This window comes from Ranitomeya variabilis, chromosome 2, assembly GCF_051348905.1.
Source record: "Ranitomeya variabilis isolate aRanVar5 chromosome 2, aRanVar5.hap1, whole genome shotgun sequence".
Taxonomy (NCBI): Eukaryota; Metazoa; Chordata; class Amphibia; order Anura; family Dendrobatidae; genus Ranitomeya; species Ranitomeya variabilis.
In genome coordinates, this window is record NC_135233.1 from 120,656,417 (window position 1) to 120,669,389 (window position 12,973).

Genomic DNA, 12,973 nt, shown 5'->3' on the forward strand with positions numbered 1-12,973 from the left:
CTCTGCCTGGGGCCCCTGTGCTCTGCCTGGGGCCCCTGTGCTCTGCCTGGGGCCCCTGTGCTCTGCCTGGGGCCCCTGTGCTCTGCCTGGGGCCCCTGTGCTCTGCCTGGGGCCCCTGTGCTCTGCCTGGGGCCCCTGTGCTCTGCCTGGGGCCCCTGTGCTCTGCCTGGGGCCCCTGTGCTCTGCCTGGGGCCCCTGTGCTCTGCCTGGGGCCCCTGTGCTCTGCCTGGGGCCCCTGTGCTCTGCCTGGGGCCCCTGTGCTCTGCCTGGGGCCCCTGTGCTCTGCCTGGGGCCCCTGTGCTCTGCCTGGGGCCCCTGTGCTCTGCCTGGGGCCCCTGTGCTCTGCCTGGGGCCCCTGTGCTCTGCCTGGGGCCCCTGTGCTCTGCCTGGGGCCCCTGTGCTCTGCCTGGGGCCCCTGTGCTCTGCCTGGGGCCCCTGTGCTCTGCCTGGGGCCCCTGTGCTCTGCCTGGGGCCCCTGTGCTCTGCCTGGGGCCCCTGTGCTCTGCCTGGGGCCCCTGTGCTCTGCCTGGGGCCCCTGTGCTCTGCCTGGGGCCCCTGTGCTCTGCCTGGGGCCCCTGTGCTCTGCCTGGGGCCCCTGTGCTCTGCCTGGGGCCCCTGTGCTCTGCCTGGGGCCCCTGTGCTCTGCCTGGGGCCCCTGTGCTCTGCCTGGGGTCCCTGTGCTCTGCCTGGGGCCCCTGTGCTCTGCCTGGGGCCCCTGTGCTCTGCCTGGGGCCCAAGTGCTCTGCCTGGGGCCCCTGTGCTCTGCCTGGGGCCCCTGTGCTCTGCCTGGGGCCCCTGTGCTCTGCCTGGGGCCCCTGTGCTCTGCCTGGGGCCCCTGTGCTCTGCCTGGGGCCACTGTGCTCTGCCTAGGGCCACTGTGCTCTGCCTGGGGCCCCATATGCTGCCTGGGGCCCCTGTGCTCTGCCTGGGGGCCCCATATGCTGCCTGGGGCCCCTGTGCTCTGCCTGGGGCCACTGTGCTCTGCCTGGGGCCACTGTGCTCTGCCTGGGGCCACTGTGCTCTGCCTGGGGCCCCATATGCTGCCTGGGGCCACTGTGCTCTGCCTGGGGCCCCATATGCTGCCTGGGGCCCCTGTGCTCTGCCTGGGTGTAGGACACTGGTGACGTCACTTATCTCCGGACATTAGCTCCGGACATTAGCTCCAGACAAAGCCACGGAAGTTGGCACAAATTGCAGGAAGTAGTATTCTAGGCAATTATATATTAGATAACACCACATATAATAGTATGTTATTAAATATTTTACCACATTTTTTTGCTTCAAATATTTTTTTCCCTATTTTCCACCTCTAAAACCTGGGTGCGCCTTATAGTCCGAAAAATACGGTAGTTATATTTTCTGCTTCGTTTAGATGTTCTCCCAGGCTGAAATAATATGACTTCTGTCATAATATGACCACTTGTTTAATTAAATATCCATCTTGTACTAACTCAAAGCTGTTTTTCTTAGCAACATTTAAAAAAAAAATATGTCACCGTTACCAGTGTAGTCCTATAACAAGAAGCCACTATTGTAACAAGTCATTTCAACAAATTTCCTGCTTAATATTACATGATTCCCGTGAGAGATTTTGTTAAAATGTGGAAGCATTTCTGAACCACAGCAACTCATCCACGAAATGCAGACCAAAAAGTTACAGACCGCAGTCACTGAGGCTCACAGTGCATTAGTCACCAATGCTGTGCCGACTCAACAACTGCAGATCTCCAAACCTCTACTGATATGAACAACCGCACATCAGAGGTTCATGGAATGGGTGTCCATGGCCAATTAGATGCATGCATCAAGCATACTGGCAATTGTTGGATGGAGTTGGCATAAGGCTGCACTGGACTTTGGAGCAGTGGACACGTGTTCTGTGGTGTGACACATCACACTTCTATGTTTAGCATATGATGGACACGTCTGGGTTTAGCAAAGGCCAAGAGACCATTAGTTACCTGACTGTTAAGTTTGGTGGAGGTCTAATTCTATGGTGTGGCTTGTCAGGTGTTGGCTAGGCATCTAAGTTCCAGTTAAGTGAAATCTTAATGCTTCAGCACACCAAGACATTTTAGACAATAGTACACTTCCAACTTTATGGGAACAGTTTGGTGAAGGACCTTTTCTGTTCCTCATGAATGTGTCGTATGCAAAAAGCGAGGTCCATAAAAGCATGGTTGGGCTAGTGTAGAATAACCTGACTGGCCACACAGAACCTTGATCTCAACCCCATCTAACGCCTTTGGAATTAACTAAGATGGAAATTGTCAGCCTGTTCAGCTCATCCAACAGCAGTGTCTGACCTCACAAATGGTCTTCTGGATGAATGGCCAGAAATGCCTATAGATATAGAATATTTACAGGAGGTATGATACGAGTTCCTCAAGTGTGAAACGTGCACGTGTCACAATACTTTTTATCCATATAGTGTCTACTATATAATTGTCTAAGGGTCACTTCCGTCTTTCTGTCTGTCCTTCTTTCTGTCACGGATATTCATTCGCTGATTGGTCTCGGCAGCTGCCTGTCATGGCTGCCGCGACCAATCAGCGACGGCCACAGTCCGATTAGTCCCTCCCTACTCCCCTGCACTCAGTGCCCGGCGCCCGCATACTCCCCGCAGTCACCACTCACACAGGGTTAATGCCAGCGGTAACGGACCGCGTTATGCAGCGGGTAACTCACACTGTTACCGCCACTATTAACCCTGTGTGACCAAGTTTTTACTATTGACGCTGCCTATGCAGCATCAATAGTAAAAAGATCTAATGTTAAAAATAATTGAAAAAAATAAATAAATAATTATATACTCACCTTTCTCGCTCCTCGCGACGCTCCGGTGACCTCTCCATGCAAGCGGCAGGTTCAGCTGCCAACGATGGTACAGGAGAAGGACCTGCCATGACGTCACGGTCATGTGACCGCGACGTCATCACACCCTGGGACCGGAAGCTGCCGCCTGCACCGCGCACAGGCGACAGAACTACAAGGCGCTCTCGGATCGGAAGGCGAGTATGTTTATTTTTTAACCTGTGACATACGTGGCTGGGCAATATACTACGTGGCTGGGCAATATACTACGTGGCTGGGCAATATACTGCGTGGCTGGGCAATATACTGCGTGGCTGGGCAATATACTGCGTGGCTGGGCAATATACTACGTGGCTGGGCAATATACTACGTGGCTGGGCAATATACTACGTGGCTGGGCAATATACTACGTGGCTGGGCAATATACTACGTGGCTGGGCAATACACTACGTGGCTGGGCAATATACTACGTGGCTGGGCAATATAATGCGTGGCTGGGCAATATAATGCGTGGCTGGGCAATATAATGCGTGGCTGGGCAATATACTACGTGGCTGGGCAATATACTACGTGGCTGGGCAATATACTACGTGGCTGTGCAATATACTACGTGGCTGTGCAATATACTGCGTGGCTGGGCAATATACTACGTGGCTGGGCAATATACTACGTGGCTGGGCAATATACTACGTGGCTAGGCAATATACTACGTGGCTGGGCAATATACTATGTGGCTGGGCAATATACTACGTGGCTGGGCAATGTACTACGTGGCTGGGCAATATACTACGTGGCTGGGCAATATACTACGTGGCTGTGCAATATACTACGTGGCTCTGTGCTGTATACTACGTCACTGGGCAATATACTACGTCGCTGTGCAATATACTACATCACTGGGCAATATACTACGTGGCTGGGCAATATACTACGTCGCTGTGCAATATACTACGTCGCTTTGCAATATACTACGTCGCTGTGCAATATACTACGTCGCTGTGCAATATACTACGTCGCTGTGCAATATACTACGTCGCTGTGCAATATACTACGTGGCTCTGTGCTGTATACTACGTCACTGGGCAATATACTACGTCACTGGGCAATATACTACGTCGCTGGGCAATATACTACGCGTCTGGGCAATATACTACGTGAGCTGTGCAATATACTACGTGGACATGCATATTCTAGAATACCCGATGCGTTAGAATCGGGCCACCATCTAGTATATGTATATTGGCCTCCAAGAGAGGACAAGAACAATAATTTCCTACCCAGGCATAAAGCCTATAGTTACATTTTACTGCACATGGAAACGTTCCCACCCAAAATGCATCAGTTTACAGACCCCTATCTGTTTTAGCTGCACAACTCAATGTTTATGCAATCAACAATATTAGGTATACTTACCTCGCCATTCACATAGTGGAGAACCTTCAGCAAAACTTTACTGACATATGATGGGCAGCTGGGGTTCTGGAGGAGGCTCAGGAGTTCGGTCAATGCTTTCAACTTTTGTGAAGCCTTGGTAGATGTCTGCATCTCCTCGAAAACACTGGCTAATGCCTGAACACAGAAAGAAGAGCACAATCACATTGGTGATATAGACAAAGCATGATGATCTTTAGATCTAACAAAAGAAAATCAAAGTGCTTTCAAGACATAGGACGTACATACAACAATTACATGTCAAAGGCGAGAAGATAATCACTATGATGTGGCATACCTGGGCCACATAGTTAGGATCGGCGACAATCTCTTCCGTTCTCTCCATTACTGCCTGTACGATTGTGGAAAGTGGTGATTCCTTCACCGTGTTAAGGGCACCCAAGCAAGCAATGGCTCCTCTGCGCACCTCTCTTATAGGATTAGCCAGGTTCACCAGCAGAGACACAGCCACTGTGGGACAGAACCATGAAATCATCAAAAGTCATAAAAGAAAAGACTGGCATATTAAATTTTTTGATACACTGAGTTATACAGTTCAGACAACCACCTTTTAAAACATGGGAAGCGAATTCCCTTCTTTTGGAGAAAGCAAAAACAAGTTACATGGGGGAGTTTGGGAGAAGACAGGATGGCGGCGCGATACATTGGGGGATCCGTGTGTAGATGCGTTACATGAAGTGGGAGAGGAACCAGCGTATGTTACATGGACAGACCAATAGCTTAAAGGGGTTGTCCGGTCCAAATCGATAAGTCGCAGTCAATGTGTGACAGCTGATCTATAAATCCCCCCAGCACATGCACTATGCACTGCGTATATTTGCAGGAGTCGGAGATGGGACCGTATGTATGAGTTATACATACTCCAGGCCAGCGGCGCAGCCTTGCTCCCCTTACACTTGTATGGAGTGAGGCCGCGCTTTCTAGTCAGACATGCCCACATCACTAGTAGGATCGTGGCCTCGGCTGAATACAAGTGTATGGAGCGAGGCCACGCGCACTAGCCGGGAGTATATATAACGCATACATACCCTCTAGCCCGGGGTCAGAAACAGGCAAATTCCTGCAGCGCACAGTGCATGCATTGTGTGGATTCAGAGGACTAGTCAGACAGAGTGACTGCAGAATTATCAGTTTGAACCAGACAACCCCTTTAACAATAACCATGTAAGGTGTTAATACAATTATACTATACCTGGGGAAAAAATGGACTGCAACTCTTTTTTTGGCTTAGATGACAGTAAGGCTTGACCAATATAGAAGGCTTGTGTTTGCAACACTGCATTTACTGTGCAGCCCAAAGGACTCGAGAGGTTGTAGCCATATGTCCAGAGAAGACAGAGGAAACTGAACAATTTGATAGAACCTGTTAAACAATGCTAGGTGAAAAAAGGGAACAAAATAAGTATTAGATATATTAATCTGATATTTGCACTCATTTATTTTATTTTTTTAAAGCACACATTCAGTCAACCACATTTACTATTTGAAAGACACATTAATGTTGACTGTGGCACTAAATTGTATCAATAGACATACTAAAAAGAAGATGCTCAAGAGAGCACGGAAGTTGTCGACATGCTGTCCTTCACTGGCGCCCGTGACCATCACATCAAACAGGCCGATGAGAAGCTGCAGGTAGTTCTTGTTCGGGTCATCCATGGTTTCAGGATTCCACCAAGTTTCACCTACGAAAAAAATAAGTAATTGTAAGATATACTAAATATATAATCACAGGTTTATATCAGCATAATCTAATCCACAGCTCCTTATTACACGAGTTGGTCAGTTGAGGTTGTTTTTTTTTTTTGTTTTTTTTTAATGCCAGTCCCGGACAGCGTGCAACAGTGGCAGAGCTCAGGGCAGGACAGGGTGTGTGCGAAGCCATTTGTCAAATTCATCATAGTTTGCAAGACAGAAATGTCATAAATGTTGCCAGAAATGTAAGCGAGCCCCTGACTGACAACACATCTGGCGGCAGCACAAGTCAGGCTTAAAGAGAACCTGTCAGTATGATTTTGCAATGTACAGTAAAGACACGGCCATAGTTGGCAAGAATACAGACTACACTGATACATCTGGTGATGAAATCAGCCCTGTTGGTTTTCTGTAATCAGCATTTGAAGTTTCCTACTAAATAGGTCTTCTCCTCCGATCTGTGAATGACAGGTCATTGCTGAGATTTCCTACAGACGAGGCAGCTCATTCACAGACCGGAGGTATCGTAGGGGCCAGGCATCACAGATCGGAGGTAGCAGAGGGGCCAGGAATCATAGACCGGAGGTAGCTGAGGGGCCAGGAATCATAGACCGGAGGTAGCTGAGGGGCCAGGAATCACAGACCGGAGGTAGCAGATGGGCTTGGAATCGCAGACAGGAGTTAGGGAGGGGCCAAGAATCACAGACCAGAGGTAGCTGAGGGGCCAGGAATCACAGACCGGAGGTAGCTGAGGGGCCAGGAATCATAGACCAGAGGTAGCTAAGGGCCAGGAATCACAGACCAGAGGTAGCTGAGGGGCCAGGAATCACAGACCGGAGGTAGCTGAGGAGCCAGGAATCATAGACCGGAGGTAGCTGAGGGGCCAGGCATCACAGATCGGAGGTAGCAGATGGGCCAGGAATCACAGACCAGAGGTAGCTGAGGAGCCAGGAATCATAGACCGGAGGTAGCAGAGGGGCCAGGCATCACAGATTGGAGGTAGCAGATGGGCCAGGAATCACAGACCGGAGGTAGCTGAGGGGCCAGGAATCACAGACCGGAGGTAGCTGAGGGGCCAGGAATCATAGACCGGAGGTAGCTGAGGGGCCAGGAATCATAGACCGGAGGTAGCTGAGGGGCCAGGAATCACAGACCGGAGGTAGCTGAGGGGCCAGGAATCACAGACCGGAGGTAGCTGAGGGGCCAGGAATCACAGACCGGAGGTAGCTGAGGGGCCAGGAATCACAGACAAGGAGGAGACCAGAGCACAGTCCCGTTTACCGAAATCAAGCAGCAGAAAATTAAAAAGTTTAAAAAGTAGAACCCAAAGCAGATTTCTTTACCAAAGTTATCAATAATCAGTATTACACTGCTATTACAGCCATGTCTTGACATTAGAACATTGTGCCGACAGGTTCTCTTTAATTCAGTAAGAAGTGTGGGCTTTAAAGCGAATCTGTCATGTCCCCAAATGCCATTACTGTGTCACCTTTCACCGTTTACTGACTGGTGACTAGCAGCTCCATCAAGCCTTTATGACTGAAAGCTGGTGGCTCCCAGGAGGAATGAAGTTCGTTTTCTCCCACTAGCTACACTTTCAGCAAGGTGGCCGAGCAGCAACTATTATCCTAAAGATTAACTCCACATCTGCAGTCTAATAACGTTAAGATAGAAACAAAATGAATATAACACGAATTTACGTACAGCAGGGTATGTATAAGTAAAAGCAATAGTGCATATAAATAACATAGGATAATTAGCAAGCACCGTTATGGATTATTTAAAAAAAAGCGTACGTGCTAGCCCACAAGCGTCAAGGTGCACCCATCCGGACGGTCCTAACCACTAGTATTAAAACCTTACCATGTATCAAAGGGACATCAATGTGAGTAAGGGCTAAGCAGGACCCGGATAATGATACCCAGCAAAGGAACATTATGTTTATATAGCTACCCAGAGTTTAATATGTCCCCATGTTATTTATATGCACTATTGCTTTCACTTATTTACTCACAGGAGGGTATATTTATCAGCTTAATGGCCGGCATGAACACGATCCTACATTTTTGCATGCATACCCACTCATACACCGGCTTATTTTATTTGGTTAAGTCTAATAACGTTAACCAACGTAACCGGTTCCCTTCTATGACTTTTATAGGGGAAAACAATCCGTTTAAAAATATGTTTAAAACTTTGATAGCACAATGATGCTGAACCATAATACAATTAGAAGAACTGCAGTAGCCAAAACACCCTTCTCCAAATCACCAGCTGCCCATTGTTTCCTGGCCGCCAAACTAAAAACAAGCGGCAATGAATTAAGTGTCCTTGGACATTTTCTAACACTATTATATACCAAAGAATATATGTTTACAATCAGAGAGTACATCGGAAGTACATGCAGGATCTAACGGGGCACATACATTCATGCATAGTAGATACTGGTCCCACAACTATCTCAAAACCTGGACACAGTCGCCTTCGGTGCTGAGTGGAGATGTGCTCTGGAAGTCTCATATGGATGAATAAGAATTCTGACCACCTGATTTACAGCATAGATGCAGGTTCCATTGGTGGGACCTCCATCTACAACACATTTATGGCATATATTATGGATAAACAATAAATATATGATATAGGATAACCTCTAAATATCTTTCTGCACGTAATGTACTTCGCCTTGCAGTTGGCTATATTCCTGCATATTGCAATATCAGTTTTGCCTACAGAAGCTACATTTCTCAGGCGCTTCATTAGGGAAGACAGGAAAACATGAGGCGTTCACTGCTGCCTTCAGGAGGCCGACACTAAGAATTACAACCTAAGCAAAATAGTTGTCTCCTCCTCAGCAGGCTACACCAGGCAGACATGTGGTTTAAAGTCTCCACAAAAGTTTCTGCCAATGGTGTTATTTATTTTTCAACTAATCTTCTCTTAACTCCTCTAGATCTGGAAACAGTGGGTTGAGCCCCTCTATAGCATCCACTGAAAAGAAGAAGTGCTCAGTCTGCAAGTGGTCAGGCCATATCCTCAGTCGCCTGGATGGCAGGACATTTTCTTCTACTATCACAGTCAGCATGCAGGTACCGGTGCGGACACAGTCTTTGCCCTTTGTCTCCTGCTCGCCTTTCCTGGAAGGTGGTGTTCCTGATAATGATTACTTCTATCAGGAAAGTATCAGAACTTGTGGCTCTGTCCTGCTGCTCTTCATGTCTAGTCCTTCATTTGACAATGTGGTTTTGCATCTGGTACCCTTGTTCCTTTTCAAGATGGTCTCCTCTTTCCATGTTAACAAATAGATCATTCTGCCTTCTCCCTTTGATGCAGTGGGAGAACCTTACACTGTCTGGACATTCAAATTCCCAGTTTGTCATTCTTTCTGCCTCTAGGGTGACCATTGCCCGCTGGATTCGGTTTGCCATTCCGGAAGTTTACAAAGCTAATAAAAAATAAAAAATAAAAATCACCCATGCCAGGGGTTAAGCTTCATTCCAACCGGGCACTGGGGGTTTCCTGGACTGTCCACCATCATACTTCTAAGGTTCACATTTTTGACTAGGCGGATGAGAGTCTGTGCAGAAAGGTGCTGCAAACAGCAGTTACTCAGGCGACTGCCTGACGGATATACCTTATGCCTTCATATGTGCTTCCATTAGTGATGACCGAACGTGCTTGGTGTTATCGGAGCCTGCTCGGGTGCTAGCCGGGGACTCAAACATTATTCAAGCACGCCGCAGTCACTAGGTTAGCACCTGAGCATGGATAGCACCTTATCTGAGCACGTTCCCTCATCACTAGTTCCCATCTCTACGACGTCCCCGGATTTCTTTTGTGTCCCATCTTGCCGTAAAATCCCTTTCTCGTAGGCTTCATTGGTGTACACGGCACCAAATTTTTTTTTTGTCTGTGGCCCCATTGGCTACGCGTATTCATAATTTTCTTAGCTTCTCCTACTGTTTTTCTCACTAGCCAAATAACTTAATGTCAGTAGGCGGGTTTAGCCTGTTGAGGATGAGCCAAATTTCTCTTCAGGCTGTAATTCTTAGTGTCAGCCTAAACCACACGGTTGTGTCCCCGAATGAAGGCTACGAGATAGATTTTAGGGAGAATCCAAAAATCCTTTTTTCTTCCTCCTCCGAAAAGATTTTTAGATGCCAAACTGGACTAAGAATTCTTAAGAACAGTGACACCAACTAGAAAATAATTATTTGCCAACAAGCACTAAGATATTCAAGATTAGAAATACTTTTTTTCTCACCATTAGGGAACGATTTGGGACATTTTAGTCTCTTCAGGAAGTTCTTTAATGTAAAAAGCAGCAAAACGGCCTCCTCCATGCCTGCACTCTCCCCAGCATTAAGCTTCTCGATATAGCCCGTCAGCACAATTCTATGAAGCTGCTCACCACTAGATTTATCCAGCAGCCACTTATCCTCTATGTCCTGTAGTAACACATTGATAACACCAGTAAGGATCATATCATACATATATCATGCACCAACGACACAACATAGTCTCTTAACACCAATTTACTTTCCAGGCTTCATTCCCTATGATGAGGGACATCGGCACTGAGTAGATGGATAACTTGCCTGTACTAGAGCCAGCACGTTCCTCAGCTTCTTGTCAAGCAGCTGAAAAAGCCTCATTGAGAGCCGCAGCTCAGGGTCCAGGGTGCTAGAGCACACCGTCTCCAGGGCATGGATAAGAACATGACACGTCACCTTCTGTCTTACCAGGACCATGTCCTTGTCTGTTAAATGCAGCAATTCATCAACCTATAAAGAGCAGAAAAGATTAATTGATATAATGCAATAAAAGCAACATGAGAACCGTGCAAAAAAAGTTATGTTGTTATAAACTGTTTTACTCTAGCAGGTCTATAATAGATACTGGGAAGAACATTTGTGCAAAAGGTCCCAAGGTAATTACAAGGGAGAGAATATTGGGCAATTGACCAAGACTGAGGTTTAATATCCCAGTAGAAAGTAGCTGCAAAACATTTATTAAAGAGTTAATCCACCGCCGCTCACTTTTGTATCAGAGTGCACGAGCGACCGCTATAGCGCACCTGTCTAATTCTGAATATTGTGGGTGGGTGATGTCAGCTACGTGGGTGGGTGATGTCAGCTACTCCTGCATGTCAGCTGGTATTTGTGGCGTCACTGACAGTTTCCCAGTGTGATACTGAGAAGAACTGGATTATACCTCTAAATATGGCTCAACTTTAACCTGTCCTTGTGCCACAAACGAACACATCTTATAATAAATCTTTTGAGTCATGGTAGGTAAAATTCAGAAATAAGACTGAATTTTTGCACTTAACATAAAAAATGTTTCTTGTTGTATACATGGGAGGAGGTGGAAGAGAGGACAAGACCATGGGTATATGCCATGCGAAAAAGTAGATGGACACTAGGTGAAAAAAATTGGCTCTACCTGGTGGATTATACCCCTCATCAAACGCTAGGCAGCTCTGTTTCATAGCAGTGTCTATAGGAAGCCGACACAACCTGCATCATGTCTGCTGTAATGAATTATTCCTTATGTGGCATGGAAGTCCTCCACCTTGCCTTCACCATCCCATAGAGCAGTGTTCCCCAACTCCGGTCCTCAAGAGCCACCAACAGGTCATGTTTTCAGGATTTTCTTAGTATTGCACAGGTGATGCAATTATCACCTGTGCAATACTAGGGAGATACTGAAAACATGGCCTGTTGGTGGCTCTTGAGGACCGGAGATGGAGAACACTGGCATAGAGGGACACATCATGCGCTCCATAGATTTGCATCTCCTTGCTGTCACCACCATTTCACTTTTCACCATTCTCCCATAAACCTTTGGCAGTGGGGTGCTGGTAGCCCCAGAATTGTACTAATTTCAGGAATCAGCAGAGAAAACTTGCTACGCACCATCTTTAAAACTGCCGGTGTGTCCATGGCAGCCATATTGTCAGACAAGAGCTGAGAGAAATTGCAGTTTACGACCACTGCACAATTTCCAGGCTGAGACTTTTCCAAACTCCCATTAAGGGCTGTGGGTAAATAGAGATAAACAAGGCGTTAATTTGAGGTTCAGGACTCATCACTGTTAATGAAAACTGACTGCTAACCCAACATCCCGCCATAAAATGTCCAAAAAAACAAACTACAAGGACTAAAGTGTTCCATATGATGTAATGTACAGGCTCGAATAAATGAGAAACAGACATATACCTTCTGGCCAGCCTTTTAGTAATGGGTGCAGGCGACAAACACCACTCCGGCCCAGGTACACAGCCATGGTGCTCTCTGCAGAGTCGACCTGGTTGTTTATGAATACCATGTGTGGGATTACGGCCATTATAACTCTGTCACACAGCTCAGGATGATCGGTGATTGAAAGGTCTTGGACTATAAGTTCTGTAGCTTCTTCAATAGCTTTGTTCCTGTAAGAGAAAACGTAATGAAGCCATAACCTAAGAGGGATAAGAAAAGCAAACCACAAAAAAAAGCTGCACTAGTCTCCAGTGGTGGTGTGAATTCGTCAGCAAATGGCATGTCATGCCACTCCTGCCCCTAGCGTCAGTCTTGATGAATTGGGGCCTAAGCCTCTTAGGCTACTTTCACATACAGCATATTTGCTGCGTATTTTTACGCGCGCGTATTTTGCTGCTGCTTTACCTGCGTTTTTTTACGCAGGCAAAAAACGCAGCTGCTTTCACACACAGCGTTTTTTGCTGCGTTTTTTGCAGCTGCGTTTTTTTCAGCATTGTGTACTGAAAATAAAGTTTGTTTGAAAAAAAAAAAAAGGGGAAAAAAAAAAAAAGAGTCATTGAGGTCATTTCCTGTCTTTATGACTCAGAATACAATACACACTGGAGTTAACATCATGTCGATTCTGCCAGCTGCAATGGCCTTGAGCCAAAGACGCCTCAGCAAGCGGAACAGACATCAGCTGGGGTTTACTAACCCCACTGTCACTAACCCCAGGTTACTAGGGCAGGCGTCAGTCAGACGCCCCCCCTCGT

General features: G+C 47.1%; 1 protein-coding gene across 2 annotated transcripts in view; it reads right to left on the reverse strand.

Annotated features, from left to right (window-relative positions):
• The window catches only part of HEATR1 (HEAT repeat containing 1), a 100,924-nt gene that overhangs the window by 49,381 nt on the left and 38,570 nt on the right, over positions 1-12,973 (reverse strand). For both annotated transcript variants that reach the window (XM_077282903.1, XM_077282904.1), the window contains exons 15-22: positions 12,180-12,391; positions 11,877-11,998; positions 10,557-10,742; positions 10,223-10,406; positions 5,803-5,951; positions 5,459-5,642; positions 4,544-4,716; positions 4,228-4,383 (exon numbers count right to left, since the gene is read on the reverse strand). In XM_077282903.1, the coding sequence (XP_077139018.1) occupies positions 4,228-4,383; positions 4,544-4,716; positions 5,459-5,642; positions 5,803-5,951; positions 10,223-10,406; positions 10,557-10,742; positions 11,877-11,998; positions 12,180-12,391 (1,366 nt within the window). The remainder of the gene's footprint in view (positions 1-4,227; positions 4,384-4,543; positions 4,717-5,458; positions 5,643-5,802; positions 5,952-10,222; positions 10,407-10,556; positions 10,743-11,876; positions 11,999-12,179; positions 12,392-12,973) is intronic.